This window comes from Ruditapes philippinarum, unplaced genomic scaffold (genome assembly GCF_026571515.1).
Source record: "Ruditapes philippinarum isolate M1 unplaced genomic scaffold, ASM2657151v2 ctg593_1_1_1_1, whole genome shotgun sequence".
Lineage (NCBI taxonomy): Eukaryota > Metazoa > Mollusca > Bivalvia > Venerida > Veneridae > Ruditapes > Ruditapes philippinarum.
Window position 1 is genome coordinate 199,171 of NW_026866874.1, and position 16,515 is coordinate 215,685.

The window sequence follows — 16,515 nt, forward strand, 5'->3', positions numbered from 1 at the left end:
CTTCAGGTCTTCCAGATATTCCTATTATTCTTTTTGAAAACCATAAATTTGTATTTTATATATTGTCTTTTATTATATTCATATAATATATATAAAGGGGAAAATGATGAAATGATTTATTTTCCGATTTACATTGTAATTATTCATTTACAAAACTATTATAACAATTCAAGAAAATTAATATAATAAGACACTTTACATTATGTAAACCTGAATTTCAGCGCGTACTCATCATGCGTGTAATAAGCAAGTCTACCTCATTGATACACTGCACAGACCTGATAATCTCGTACAGTTGTGTCATGCACGGGCGACCTAAACGCCGATTTCCGGTTTTTACACAGAGCACGTCTCAAATAATCTTATGTCAATATTGAGTAAAACTTTTAACACTCATTCACAACTTCGAAAAAAGAAACAACATTATCGTTACTGAGTTGTTCTGATAAACATTATTGGCGTTACTTCAAAGATTCAGAATCTCAAAAGTCTCGTTTACTATCGCCTCCCATTCCTTGATTTTTTATTTGGGTTCCTAGGTCAGAGTTTGTTAGTTTATAAAAACTGTTTCTTTTGGTTAGATCGGCAAAAATGTGAATAAATCGAAGCAAAAACTCAAATAAATAAAATGTTATTAGATTTATCTGGAAACACAAAAAAGTAATTGAAATATGCCTATTTTAAGTCCATTAATTTTTTTTATTTTGCTGAGTGTAGTTAAATTGTTATAAGCAATTACAATGTAAATAAAAAAGGCATCACATCATTCCTTTTTCGTATTTTTATTCGTATTGATTGACAGCTAGCAAAACAAAACTGCTATTGGTTTTGCAGCAAAGTGAAAATCAACAAAGAAGGTTTTGTTTGTTTGTTTGTTTCATTTTTCGCCCTTTTCCAACAGTATTTCAGTCATATAGGCGGGTAGTTTCCTAACCATCGTTCCTGGAGAGTTACAACAGTACTAGAATACCCTCTTCCGCGCTAAACTACCAAAGCATATCCCGGGGATCGAACCCACGCCATAGAGGTAACTGGATTAGAAGTTATCGACTCTAACCCCTCGACCAAGGTGGAAATTTTGACCAACTCTAGAAAGTTTTGTACATTTCCACCCCTTTAGGTAGTTAATACTAGTTATATGAGTAAAATACAACTATAAGATATCTTATGGTCCCCCTGTTAGTAAACATAACACTATGCTTACACTTTTCTGCAAAAAACTACTTTAAATCAATCTTTTTCTGAAGATGCCGGATAATCGCTGGCTTCCTTGAATTTTGTCAAAGATAATAAGTGGCTCAATTTTGATAATGACCAGGATTTTAATTTCATTTCAACAAAATGTATCAATTAATGATTTTTTTAATTGATTCTTATTTGTGAAATGACGGTCTGTGATAATCCTTTGTCTGTCTGTCTATTTGAACGTGCGTGAATATGTCAACAATTTCTTCAAACGCCACCTCATCTACGGACCTAATGTAAACATTGTATATATTTAAACCAATAGAAATGTTATATTTAAAGTGAAACGGAAATGAGCGTATTGGTGTGGGGAACTACCTTAAAACCTAAACAGATGAAATGATACAGTAAACGAACAACCATTAAGTTCCCATGAAATTCTTGAGAAATTATCGTAATGAACATGATGCCTGTTTATTCTTTTTGCATGTTATTCATCAAATATGAAAGTAGTTCATTTTTCACATGCAGAATTGCAACACTTGGGTATCAATGTACTTAGAGAATTTGTTATAGTTATGTTGGTAAATATTCAGGTAAGATATGTTAAATGTGATGTGATAATTATATGACAAGGAATCGTCACAAGTAGTCCTGTAATATATTGACAATTCCTCGTATAAGGTTAGATGTAAAAAGAATTAACTCGACTCCGTACGAAACTTATATAACAAACGCATTTAAGAGGAGCCCTTTTTCTGTCTGATGGATAAAATGAAAGATAGAAACAACAGCTGACAAAGTTGAATCATAAAAATAACACTGTCAAAATCTAGTCTTACAAACACAAGTTAAACAAATAGCTACTAATATATAACAGAAAACGATTTGTGTTTTAAATAGGTTACTTTTGTAATGTTCAGGTTAGTAGGCACAGAGAGAATATTCTTATTAGAAAATTTATATATTTTATTATGTTTGAGTATGCTGTTTTTTTTAGATATCATTTTTATATACTTGAGGTCCTGAAAAAATATAAATATGAAGGTCGCTTCCATAGATCATAGATGGATACTTGAAGGAAATAAAATGTGCGACTTAAAGCTAATGATAAAAAGCCAGCAGAAGCAAGCGATTATCCATCTCACTTAGACAGTTTTACCATAATGTGATTGTTAAACAACCGAGGAACTAAAAAGTATCAGATGCAAAATGTAGTTATAATTTCTTCACATAACAACCTCAAAGGTGGTAGAAAATTTATTAAGATTTGTGAAGTAGGTCAAAATTTCCACCTTCTTTGTTCATTTTGACAATGAAAAAGAGACTTCCTGCAAAATTCCATATAGTTTTATATTGCTAATGTATGCTACGAACAATGTCAATCAAGAAACGGGATTAAAATCATCGTGAATAAAGGACAAGAGTAGAAATACTGACGGTACTTTTTTCACTATTCTCCAGACTTCTTGCCTGTTATTGACGTCAGCACATTACCTATCATTATCAGCTATCAATATAGAATTAATTGTAGTAATTATTTTGATGTAAAACTATTTAATTCAGAAAGGTTATAAGAGCATGAAATATCATATATCAATTAATAGAATGTAATCAAAGGTTATATAGGATATGACCGTATAAGTAAGCCTTTCTAAATGTTTAGACATTCCTATGCATCTTAAGCTATTTTGAAACTAATTTATGAGGCCTAATGGGTCTTTAAAGATCATCAGTGACATTGAATATAAATAATATTATTATTGCATATTCAATAGTCTGCAAATGGCCTACACTGTAAGTAATTTGCATTTTTCTTATAATAATTAGTAATCTTAACTAAAGTTATTTACAAATGAAATATGAAATTAAAGTAATGAAATATGAAAAGAAAACAATTGAGAGTGCTATTTTAAAATAACATGCACTAATCAAAAAAGATCAATAATTTCATTCGATTCTAACAATTATATACATTAGAAGGTTATAACTGTAAGAAGGTATAGTGGCTAATTTCTATGGTGACTGATTTCTGCCATTTCGTGTCAGAAATCAGCCAACGCAAAAAGGAGATGTTTTTGTCGTACCTGAGAATTTCAATTACACATCAACACACTTTCTCACGTGCACGTGACCAGATTCCCAGGACAGTAACACAATGAACACAACATATTCAATTCATACAATTCAAAATGATATTTTGATCTTCATAATAAATACCATACACACATACGATGTTTATTAATTCATCCAATTATGGAATAGAACTAGATAATTTTTAATCAGTGTTCGAATTAAAGGGTTAACCATTGCATTTTGGTGACATTTTTTTTCAGGCTATCCTAATGTGTCAAAGAGTAATGTTGAATTTCCAAATTTGACTGTAGCAGACGCCTTACTCCTGTTTAATTTATTTTGTGATAAACAATGTCGTGATATAAGGATATTATAAAGGCACATATTAGAACTTTGTACAAATGTACATTTTAGTGAGGATGAAATTAAGGACATTGTTGCCTCTAATGGGAATAGTAACCATTTGCTTCAAGTAAAGATTTAGTAGGTTTCAAAGAAGTGTGTAAATTTTGGAACATGCAACCATAAATCTGTGATCCAGTTGATAAACAAATCATGCCTTTGCATAGTGATCAGCATACACCCATATAATACTTTTTCTCTAGATATTGCGATCCTTTCAACTGATGAACAAAGTTTGTTGAAAAGTATTTCATTCTAATAGATGACGAAAGGTTAATATCATGAAATCATGTAATTGAAATCATAACAATTTGATTTCATGGTCGGTTGTTCCTGATTCAAAATGGCCTTCTTATCGGTCATGAATTTTGTTGTTGACTTTATCGGACGCTGGATAAAACGTAGGGATGTTTTTTTGGTTGGGTTTTATGTCGAACCAACACAGTATAAATCATATGGTGGAGGAAGACCTAAGGTGCTCCTGTGTACATTTGTGTACTTGACAATATATTAAATAAAACATTTTTGACATCGCATGTCTTTGTGAAAACAAGTGGTCACCGCGAATCACAGCTGAAAATGAGCCTTCTCGATACTGATTTCCACCACATTTGTCTGATGTAGCATGACAACGTACGCGATAGTTTCTATGCATTGCGGTACTACTAAGGCAAAACCATGAGAGTTTTACTATTTAAAGATAAACGTTTTTTATTGTTTTTTCCCTATTCCGAAGCGGTCGGAGATGAAACTTTGAAAAGGACATTTTCCTTTTGTTGTTTTCATTTCGAACTTCATTGCCCAAAATTCAAGGCTTTTTTGTAAACCAATATATTAAAAAGTTATAACCTTGTTTTAAATTGTATGTATCATAAATGTAAACATTTGGAAAAAATAGTATTTTGTTTCAATACAAGTTCTTCATATTTTGTCAGTTGATTCTAGGTAATGTATTTAGAATAAGTCAAAGCTACTAATTCTTTGTGAGAAAATATTAGAATAAAGATCAACCAGTACAAACACGTAATGCAGTATGTATTGTAATTGGGAGAGCTTTTGATAACAGTGAACTAAATATGGTAAGCACTTACAAATACACGTCTACCAATGACTCAAGCAACATTCAGCTTTAACAAATTATCCCGCAGGACTAGGGAAATTAGATAAGATCGAGTAAAACTAGATATTGTCACTTATCACTGTTTGTTGTGAATGTCGAAATGTGTTTACACAAAGCTCGTCCAAGAAAAATGAATAACAGTGAGTTACCTATGCTAATAGTTAGAAGACTGTCACGTGAAATTTGAGTACACGGATTGTGACGGAAACCTAAAAAAAAAAAACAAGCAAACATAACACATAAAATATTTAGGTAGTGACGTAAAATTTTCAAAACCAAACGAAACACATAAAGTCTTCACGTTTCTTTGCTTCTTTAATAGTAATTGCATTAGAGTCATTGCTACCAAAATCTTAATATTAACCATTATATATAGTTGATCTACTAATTAAAAAATGTTTTCAAATGTTTTTAAATTATCGATTTTCATGTCTTAAGAAAAATATTTTGTAGTTTCAATAATTGCAAAAATCGGAGTTTTGTTCCCACCATAAGTTAAGCTGGAAATTGTCATTTGATCTATATGGGCGAGTTAAATCCCAATGATAAATGACAAAAAAATAAATAAAATAAACCAAAAAAACAAACAACATCACAGGTAGGGCTTGCAAGAGAGGCTATTCGCCATGGTTCAGCCCTAATCAATGCCACCTCCTTCATACAACAATAATAATAATAATAATAATAATAATAATGATAAAAACAATAATAATAATAATAATAATATTAAAGTCTTTATTTTCTTAATGAAGGAAGCTTCTTAAGACAATTCATCAAAACATTAGAGATAACACATATAACGCAAAATCTTATTTCACGATCACATACACAGAAGCACAAGAAAAAATAAGAAAAATATACATACTGTAGGGAAATAGAAATAAAGAAGAAAGTGATGAAATAACTTAAGTACTGAAAGCTTAGGACAGAACAATATCATTTAATCTTTACAGATCATTACTCTGGTTTATGAAAATAAAGTTGACTCTTATTCAGATTGAATACAGTACTTAGCTTTAAAAAGGTATTTGTAGACGTCAAATTGTTGACTAGTTACATCATGACCTTGGCAAGATTTTTGTACCATTTAATACTATGATATGGGCAAATTTATATGAAAACTAAAGATATAAAAAGGAAGGAATGAGATATTTGATATACTATATATAATGCTAATAGGATAATCCGATATCCACAATATATTTTAAGTGGGCGAAGGGTATTCATAATAAAGCAATGTATACAATAATTGTATTGATTTTCAGAAAGTCTAATATCAGGACTTCGTGTCATTTACAAATCATTTTTCTGCGTTTGAAAAGCTGACCTTCAAGCAATAAATATTCGTCGCCCTGCATATAGCTATATATTTTTTAAGTACTTTAGCTTTTTACACTGAATGATACGCTTATAATTCTATCATTATATTTACATTGACAACCGGTTATACATCGTCGGATACCCACGGCCGAACCATTAACATTTATCTACCGTGGGATTTTTTGCCGATATTCAGTCGATTAGGGGTGTGTCAAAGGCAGCTATTTCATTGGATGCCTCACGATTTCATGAGGCGATTAAAACCAATCAAAACGCTCGTTCTGTACGACGTTCGGTATTACAAACAATATTGCGACACCCATAGACGACGTGAAAAGTTCAACATCGAAAAATTAAACGATTTCAGCAAGAAAGTATAGATAATTTACTTTGATGTTTTCCTTTCTGATTGATATCTGCTTGCAGAAGAACTGATTTGGCGATAGTTTTTGACATTGATTTTAGCAAAACACGTGCAACAGTATTTAACCGTGGGCGCTGCCATTTTGTTTCTTATTGTTTTTTACCTCCGCTGCTGAAGAATATAGATTTGTTAAACGCGATGTCATTGGTAGATATTTTACGCACCTGTTGCTGTATATCGACGCAAATCGATTCATTTTACCCACGGTTGATTGCATGTTATGTGACATGTTTATCAATCGTGGGTATCCGACGATGCCGGTTATATTGACAGTTTTAAATCAAATAACTGATTTGAAGAAATACACTATTTGTATAATAATCGTAAAGGGATATTTATTTATCAATACAATCTTTCGATAAGTTATACGTATATAGATTATGATACACTGTAAATTTATGTGTGCATATAAATTTTAACGTTTAAAAATCATGGAACCTGTGTCAAAGAAATTAAAAGTTGAGGATAACTGTTCAGAACCGTTTACACAGAAAGGGTCACACGATGACGAAGTTACATTAGCTTTTGGAAAGGAGAAACTTTATGTCTCGAAGAATTTTCTATGTTTAGCCTCCCCAGTATTTGAGGCGATGTTTAGAAATGAGTGTAGAGAGAAGAAAGAGAAACTCGTGCAGATGATTGGTAAATCATATGAAGACTTCATTGACTTCCTGCTGTGTATTCATCCAAGAATTCTGAAAGAAGTAAACGGTAAGTGAAACATCGGATATCAATAAAAGTTAGTTAGAGGTGATCATTTTGATGCGAAACTTGTTGCTGGGTCGTGTGGGGGTTGCGTTCATTGAACGCCGCCTTTCCTTGTTGATCTTGTTTATCATATTGTCAATACATGAATGGTGTAAGAGAAAACATCTAATGTCTACATTGACAAAGTTTATATTATAAACAGATGTTTAAATTGCGTGTATATATAGGTAATGAATGCATAAGTAAGGATGTTTTTTTGGCCGAATGCCATCTAAAATTAGTTTGACTTCCTGTAAAATTTACAAGTAAGAAATCAATATAAGAAGAATTTTTATTGGTCCTTTTGTCTCCGCGAAAATGCCGACGTTGTGAAAAACGCGAAATATTGTATCCGCAAACATTTCTAGGAATACAGTAATTCCCTGGTCATCTAACGAGATACCCTTATATCTGTTCCATAATAAAGATGTTTATATGTATTTCCCTCATATATGTTCTTTAAGAACTACAGTGTTTATGCACCTTAAAGACCAGATGACCCTTCTTCAAATATATTCCATCACTACTAATGTATATTTACAACTAGATGATTCCCTGCTCATCTTACATTAACCTCTCGTGCATCTTCTATCAAAACTAGAGTATATTTTCGTGTAGATGATCTCTTGGTACTCTTATAATGTGATTCCTCATATATCTTCTTAATGAACATAAGTATACATTGTGTACATGTGCATTCAGATGATCCTATAATCATCTTACTTGATATCCTAACACAGGCTCATATGCTGATTAAATTATTAGGCATATGAATGAAAAACCGTTATTGTAGAATTATATGTCCTGAAGTTTAAAGCCTGTTTCCATTTTTTTAGACATATGCATATATTTATTAGGAGGATTAAGCATATGCATTATTTCACAGTGACGCTGATGATTTCCATAGATAAAGTCTATTTTAATCAGGATGATGACGCTTTATCAGAAATTCGTTCTTAATTTATAGGCGGGGCTAAATATGCAAAGTGTACTCTCACTCGATCCCTTTTTCCGTTTACCGGTTATGAACCGTTTTAAAGTCTATTCACAACTGTTTTTGTTTCTGAAATCAAGGTCGGTTAAATTTCTTATTTTAATAGTACTGTTAATATTGTATATGATAACAAAGTTATTCAGAAAAAAAAAAACGTAAAAAAAAACAAGTAATAGGTAAAAGTCGTCCCACTTTGAAGAGACACCAATATCAATATGCTTATAATTTAATTTCTTTGTTTACAAAATGGGTTTTTTTTTCTCTTAGCTACAAACAAGTAATTATGTCATTGTTATGAAATCATTGTTTACATTTCTATATGTATTGAAAACTTAGAAATAACATTTATCAAGTTAACTAGTTTTACTTTGGCCAACATCCTTTTTAAGACACTTATTGTTTCTAAATGTTTTGACACTCATATGAAGTTAAGTCTATCTTGCATGTGCTTATATATCCTAAGCTAAGATTATATTATTAAAAGAATCTTACACCGGCTGCCGGTACAGACCGGAATATCTAGCTCGAGGGTAACTGTTTACGGCGGTAACGAGGCTCTGCCGAGTTTCCGCTAAACAGTTACCCGAGAGCTAGATATTCCCGTCTGTATCAACAGCCGGTGTTTGATTCTTTTTCTTGCATATTACATGTCAATAATTTTCGGAACAGAAATTATGAAAACTGATATTCTCATTACGCACTTTTTTTATAGTAGCGTATGAACTTACAACTTCATTCATAACGGAAAAATGACGTCATCCTAAGAACGCGATTCATTCATAAAAGGCGCGCGTCAATGACTTCATTTAAAGCACGCGACTTGTCTTACATGGGGGTGTAAGACAGAGTTTTCTAGCACCGGTGTAAACGGTAGATAATCCTGTCTGAGATGCAAGAAAACTACGTGCATGCTAGTGTACGTTTTGTCAGTTGGTCCATTATAAATTCAACATGTATATGCTTTAAAAGAAATAAGAGTACACAGTTGATAATATACACTGTATAATATAAGTACATAATAAGTCAAATCAATAGCAACTGACGGTCAGGAATAACTTAATATGCAAATAATTTTAAACTACGTTTATTTGATATCTTTTCAGAACTGATTGTGCTTCGCATTGTTCCCTTTGCTGAGGAATATCAAGTGACATCGATTGTAACAAAATGTAAGGCTGTAATAAAGTCGATGTTATTAAAGGCCGAAAAGAATGCATCAAACGTTTGTATAAGTGTAACGCAACTAAAACCATTGAAGAAGTGTTTAAATATATTGCAATCCGCAATTTCTCTAAATTACACAGACATAACAGCTTTAGCTATCAAATCTATTGCCAGGTTTGGATACTGTCTGTACGACGGACTTGATCAGTCTAAAGATTTTTTCAGTCGTACTTATCCAGCGTTAGACAACAAAATAGATTATACCAAGGAGACGACATACGGTGATTTATATAGAGAGTGTGGTGTTCTCTTCAAAGGTCTCTCGCTTGATATCCGCTTCAAAATTCTGTCAGAAAGATTAATAAAAGTCAGTGACAATAATTTTAAGTAATTTATAGTGATCAGACACGGCTTCATTTTCTACTTTCAAAAGGAGTTGATTTTTTATAACGTACACAATACACTGAGTACATGTATGAGTGACGTTGACAATCAAAATAAAGTACACGGACCATTATTTTAATAATAATAATAATAATAATAATAATAATAATAGGCAGAATATTGGTAGTGGTTGTATAAATAATAATCATCATCATTAGGATAATGTTTAAAGATATTGAAATATAATGTGATGGGCATGAAGTTTGACTACAAAAAATCTAAAATAAAATAATTGTAATTACAAATGGTGAATATGAAAAAAAAATATGAATGGCTTTTATGAAGACTAGCTCTACAACATCGATCCCGTAAATAATATCTCCATGTAAAAATATACTGGTTTATTTAATTTTACCTATTGAATATGGTGCTATATCAGTTAAATATATTTCATATTTTTAAAAAAAATAGATATGAAATATAAATATGAAAGTGGGCGGAGTCAAAAATCATATCTATTTTATAGGACTTCTTTCGCCAATTTGTTTGAAAATTCTGATAAATACAAAACAACTTTTTGTTGAATTTTGTTTTGAAAACTATCTAGAATGATAGAAAATGGTCTAACTAAGAAATAAATCCGAACACCAGTACCTTACCTCAGTCATTAACGCTATACAGACGTTTAAGGAATTGTTTACGTGACGTCACAATGTAGCGCTAAATATCGCGTGCAACCAACAAGACAATTATTATATTACTGCGCGCTGTACTATTGCAGTTGCGTAGCAAGTAAGGGGGTTCGTAACCATTTTTCTTTGATAATGAAATTAAATGAAAAGGTTATTTTTTTCGTTTTTCGTGAAATATTGTATATACTTTCACTCAACATGATAAAATGCCACATATTTTCACTCGCCGTCCCGGCTCGTGAAAATATGTGGCCTTTTATCATGTTTCGTGAAAATATATTCCATATTTCACTCAAACGAAAAAATATCCTCTTAATAAACTCCTTCATTGTCTTAATGTCATATCGTTGCAAAATATGTTCATGTCATGCAAGCATATTAAAGCCAGAAAGATACGAAAGCTTCTAAAATATGATGATTTTAAAATATTTAACTACATGTAAATGGTAATTACATACTTACATATTGCACTAAAATCTATGAATGATTCTGGCATATAAAACTTTTTACAATATTGTAAATACTTGCTAAGTGTTAATTATTCTGTAAACTAATCATGCACACATCTTGCACAAGAAGTATGGAAGGAAGTCATTGTATATTGATTAGATATCATGGAAAAGGTTTTTATTTGTTTGAGTCGTCAGGCAAAACAAATAATGATAGCGAAATTTCAGACTCTGATGCTGTTAATTGCAAATGCCGAAAGTAGTCCGCTTTTTTGAAGCGGTTACTTCCCTTTATATGTACACTAACGCCGAAAAATAGGGGAGATCACTGTGTAAAGATTGTCAAATGACATACGCATTAATTTTCAAGCAAAATAGTTCCCGAATGGTCGAAGATTTCTAATATTGTTTTATTCTTTACAGATATACATGCTTATAGTAAGCTCCATGATTATTTACATCTGTTTTAGCGTCGAAATAATAAGTTACAAACCCTAATAAGGAATAATTTTTTTCTTCAGACCGTGAATACATAACTTCACCGTGACCGAGGGGTTTGCACGCTCGCTTAAGAATCGAAAGGTTTGGAGTTCAAATCCCAGTTCAGGCAACTATTTTTTCAAAAATGGTTTAAGTTATTGAATTGAATATCAGTGTTGCAATTAGTCTTATAGCCAATTTACTACAGTTAAAACACTGGAAAGCATTGGTGGCACTATACAAAAACAAATTGGTTTATAATCTCACAACCTTCACCTTTCTGACATTCTGAGACCCAAACAAATTCAGCGCCTTCTATGCTTTGATTTTGATACTGATGTACACAACCATAGATTTCCTAATTAACTAAAGATTATGATATCAGCAGCAACCTCGTCAAACATAACAGTATATTTACTGATTTTGCATTGTTTAAAATGAAAAAGAAAAATTGATTGTACCCTGTAAAATTTATTGGAAGAAATCCAGAATCCTACTAAATGTTTCAAATCAAATGTTGAATTTTAAATAAATTATTGTTATAGTCACAAATTACAATGTACGTATGTCTTTGGGTTATATACCTGTACAAATTAAATCCGGCAAATTAGAGATTCTGTCTATATAATCTACCAACATTCAAAATAGTGCGTTAATCACACGTGTATCCCACCGTTAAGGTATACCGCAAAAAGACTAGTACTGGCATTGCCGAAACTGAGCAATCTTTTATCAAAGATGAGTTCTATGTATTTAGATTTCTGATAGACAGATGGCAGTTATGAGTTTATTTTTCTTTATTGTTGTAATTTAATGAACAACTCATTAAAAATATTGATGTTGATTCATGAAATGTTAGTAATAAGAATTACATTTATATTGGTATATCTGATATATGCATAATTATAATTACGAGTTTTTAGTGCTATTACTGTTTTGTTTGTAGACATGTATTTCAGATTTACAAATAAATATATTGAGTTGAATAGAGCTAATTTGAGTTACTTGCAATTATACGACTAACAATGGCGCAACGACTTAAGTCCTAGCCTTTTTATTCAAAATCAACGTACGCTGTATCCCTTTTATAGCAAAGCATCTGTAAAAAACAAATTCAAAAGGAAAGAACAAAAAAATCACAAAATAACATTTAACAGTGTAAACATAACTTTAAGTACCCTACAATTACCGCAACATACTTTAATGGTTTTTTTTTTAAACACCACACGTATTGGTGCTTTATTGATAAATTTAATAAAATCAAGCCATACAAGCCGATTTTGTTTATACGGAAATAATGAAAACGGGTTCGAAAAAAATTCAAAATAACATTCAAACAAGCTTACATTGAGAAAATACGTGGGGGCGTTAAAAATATTCATGAAAAGGTAACGATATTGTCAAGTTATTTGCGTTATTATAAATTTGTTAGTGCGTCTGGTTCTATTTCACAGCGAATATCAAAACTGAGCATCGATAAAGTCTATGAGAACTTCCGCTGATTCAGATTTGAACTTTAACACCATATAGGAAGAGAAAATACACGCATGTCAATCAAAGTTTTCAACTTTTAAACAGTTGTGTAAAATTTAAAGCTTACTTTACGAAAATCGAAATGTGATTCTACTTACCTGACTTTTATGCTGTCTCTTCAGCATATATGGAGCTCGTCTGGAATTTATATTTAGGCCGGCATTCATTCGTTTGGAGCCAAATCTCAGTAAATTTTCAATATCTCTTTTTAATGTTGATAAAATTTCATAAAAAATCATTATCTTGAATCCCTTTATTGATATTCTTTCGTACGCATTACATGGTTTCGACACATCATTCAGACTATATTTTCCCATATATCCCGTCAGACAATTGTGTATATGACTAATAATATACTTTAAATGCCATAGACTGCTCTCATCATGTCGAAAAGAAAATTAAGATTAATTGCATGTTCAATACTATGCAAATGGCCTACGATGTAAGCAGTTTGCATTTTTCCTTAATCAGTAATCTAATTAAAGTTATTAACAAATGAAATATGATATAGAGGATATTTGTTTGTTTTGCATGTAAGATTGAAATATAATTTCACTGAGTGAACACCAGATGCAATATTTTCACGAGTGGCGTAGCCACGAGTGAAAATATAATAGCTGGTGTTCACGAATGAAATATTTTTCAATCTTATATGTAAAACAAATAAATTTTCTTTTTATTTCATGCTTTTTAAGTGATTTTAAGTATTTTTTACTGGTTTTGCCGCGTAACGTCACGCATTCTCCTTTGTGACGTCATAACATCATGACGTCACATAATCAATTTTGAAATATAGTTCTGTTAAATTTCTTTAATTTTGTTACGTTTTTAACATGATGTATGATGACATCGACTTTCTTTTCCTAAAGAAGCAAAATTTACGCACGACGGCATTAATTTCTGCCTGTTATTCCATTTAGTTATGATTTTCTTTTCATCCGCATTCAGATATAGTCCGGCTACAGTGAAAATTATATTTTATAAATTTCACTAGTGGTTTATCAGAATATAATCATCTGATATATTACAATAAAACACTGGAAAGCATGAAATAAAAGAAAACAATTGAGAAGCTTAAAGAATACTGCTAAAATAACATGTACCAATATGAATAAAGATCAATAATTAAATTTGATTCTAACAATAACATACATTAGATGGTGATAACTGTAGGAAGGCAAGGTGGCTGATTTCTTTGGTGGATGTTTTATGCCGTTTAGTGTCAGAAATAAGCCACCAAGAAAGGAAATGTATGAGTTGTACCCAAGAATTTCAATTACAGCTAATCATATTTTCTCGCGCGTAACCAGAATCCCAGAACATGTTCAATTCATACAAATAGATATTAGCATTATAAATACTTTACACAAATACATTGTTTTAAAAAAACTCGTCCAATTATGGACAAGAAGTAGATAACGTCGTTCTTGATGGGTGACATAGTTATGTTGGGATCAAGGTGGCATTTAAACGGTTAACCATTACATTTTTGGTGACATATTTTTTCTGGCTAACGCAATTTCCCATACAGTAGTGTTGAACTTCACAATTGCTTTATAACAAACACCACACCCTGTCTACTTTATTTTTTGAAAATCAATGTCGTGATTTAAGAAATCTAGATTTGTAAAAATGTATATGAAATGACTTTTTAGCGAGAATCAAATAAAGGGCGTTTCTGCCTCTGTTTGGGAATTGTAATCATTCGCTGCAAGCTGATGTTGAGTAGGTTTTTCAAGGAAGGAATTGCTGAACTTGCAACTATCAATCAAATTCAGTTGATAAAAAACTTGATGCCTTTGTATAGTAATCAAAATACACACAAATAACAGTTCTTTATTGGATCCTTTGATCGTTTTTATAGATGAACAAAGTTCATTGAGCGGGATTTCATTCATATAGATAATGAAATCACAATTTGGTTTTATGTTTGGTTGTTCGTGTTTCAAAATGATATTAATATTCAACCATATTGGCCTTCTTATCTGTCATAAAATTTGTTGTTAACTTTATACGAAGCTGCAGAGATAAAACGTGGTGTTGTTTTTGATTGGGTTTTCAATGCATCAACACAGTATAAATCATATGACGACTCTCAATGTTTAATGGTGGAGGAAGATCTAAGGTCTCTGTGTATATTATTTTAGGGAAAAACGGCCTGTGTAGACGTTCAGTAAGCTAGCTGGATATTTTTCTCACATGTAGAATCAGACGACGCATGCTTGGCTCAAAGAGGCGAGTGGTTGAAATCAACGACAATGAAATGTAAATCAATTTTCTTAACTTAAATTACAAATCAAACATTGGGTGTATTGTTTTAGTTCACATGCTCTCGTGTAAACAGCGGTTGACATTAGTATATAAACGAGGGGGGAAACAAATGTTCACTGCGAATCGAATCGGAAAATGAGCCTTCCCGATACGGATTTCCATCACATTTGTCCTATGTAGCGTAACGTCCACGATGGTTTCTATACAGACAAAAAAATTCGTGGTTTACTATTTTTACTTTTTTTTTTTTAAAGTAATATGTTTTTTTAATATATTTTTTGTTCCTATTTCGTAGCGGTCGGAGATGAAACTTTGAAAAAGACGTTTTCCTGTTGTCGGTTTCCTTTCAAATTTCATTTCTCGAAAACAAGGGTCGGCTTTTTTGTAAACCTATATAAATAGTATTTAAAGTTATAACCTTTTTCAAAAATGTAAACATTTGAACGTTTCAATACAAGTAATTCATATTTTGTCAAATATTCTAGATAACTATTTATAATACATCAAAGTTGGCAATTCTATTGCAGAAAATATAAAAATAAGGATCAACCACCACAAACACGGGATGCAGTATTTAGTTATTGGGAGAACTTTTGATAACAATGAAATGAAAATGTTTAAACTTTTATCCCTTAGGAGTAGGGAAATTAAACATGATCGAAATAAACTAAATACGGCCACTGTTTGTTGTGAATGTCAAAATTTGTTATACAAAGTTGGTCCGAGAAAAATGACAACAAACAAATTGCAAACTCCAGTGAGTTATCTGTGCTGATAGTTAGAAGACGGTCATGTGAAATATGAGTACATGAAAAGCTGGAAATAAAAACAAAGCAAATATTTAGTTAACGTAGCATTTTAAAAACGAAACTAACCAGACAGAGTCATCAAGTGTCTTTGCTTCTTTGATAGTTAGTTACTGCATTGGAGTCATTGCTTCCAAAATCTTAATATTAACCATCAATAGAGCTGATCTACTAATTAAAAGATATTTTCAAATGTTTTTTAACCAATGAATTTCATGTATTTTCTGGCAAATATTTTGTAGTTTCAAAAATTGCAAAGATCGGACTTTTTGTTTTCCACCATAAATAAAGCTTGAGTTTGCCATTTGACTGTTACAGTGTGCGACTTAAAGCTACATCGATTAAATAAATTTCATAAAAAATGAATTAGCTACATCTCGTTAATTAAATATGTTTCATATCGGCTCCCGTTCTTATTTTGGTGTTCATACAACAAAAATGAGTTTTATAAGCCATAAATCTACAACC

The 16,515-nt window shown here is 31.4% G+C and overlaps 1 protein-coding gene across 1 annotated transcript; it reads left to right on the forward strand.

Moving 5' to 3' along the window:
• The first annotated feature begins 6,790 nt into the window (after nucleotides 1–6,790).
• On the forward strand, nucleotides 6,791–12,417 carry LOC132734095 (uncharacterized). Its single transcript, XM_060720811.1, has 2 exons — nucleotides 6,791–7,238; nucleotides 9,372–12,417. The coding sequence occupies exons 1-2, from the start codon at nucleotides 6,959–6,961 to the stop codon at nucleotides 9,821–9,823; spliced, it is 732 nt and encodes a 243-aa protein (XP_060576794.1). The 5' UTR covers nucleotides 6,791–6,958; the 3' UTR covers nucleotides 9,824–12,417.
• Nucleotides 12,418–16,515: the final 4,098 nt, after the last annotated feature.

Bases quoted from the DNA above. Each gene is read 5' to 3' on its own strand.
- LOC132734095 (XM_060720811.1), top strand. From the start codon at position 6,959: ATGGAACCTGTGTCAAAGAAATTAAAAGTTGAGGATAACTGTTCAGAA. The intron at 7,239-9,371 runs GTAAGTGAAACA...ATATCTTTTCAG, and splicing joins AATTCTGAAAGAAGTAAACG to AACTGATTGTGCTTCGCATT.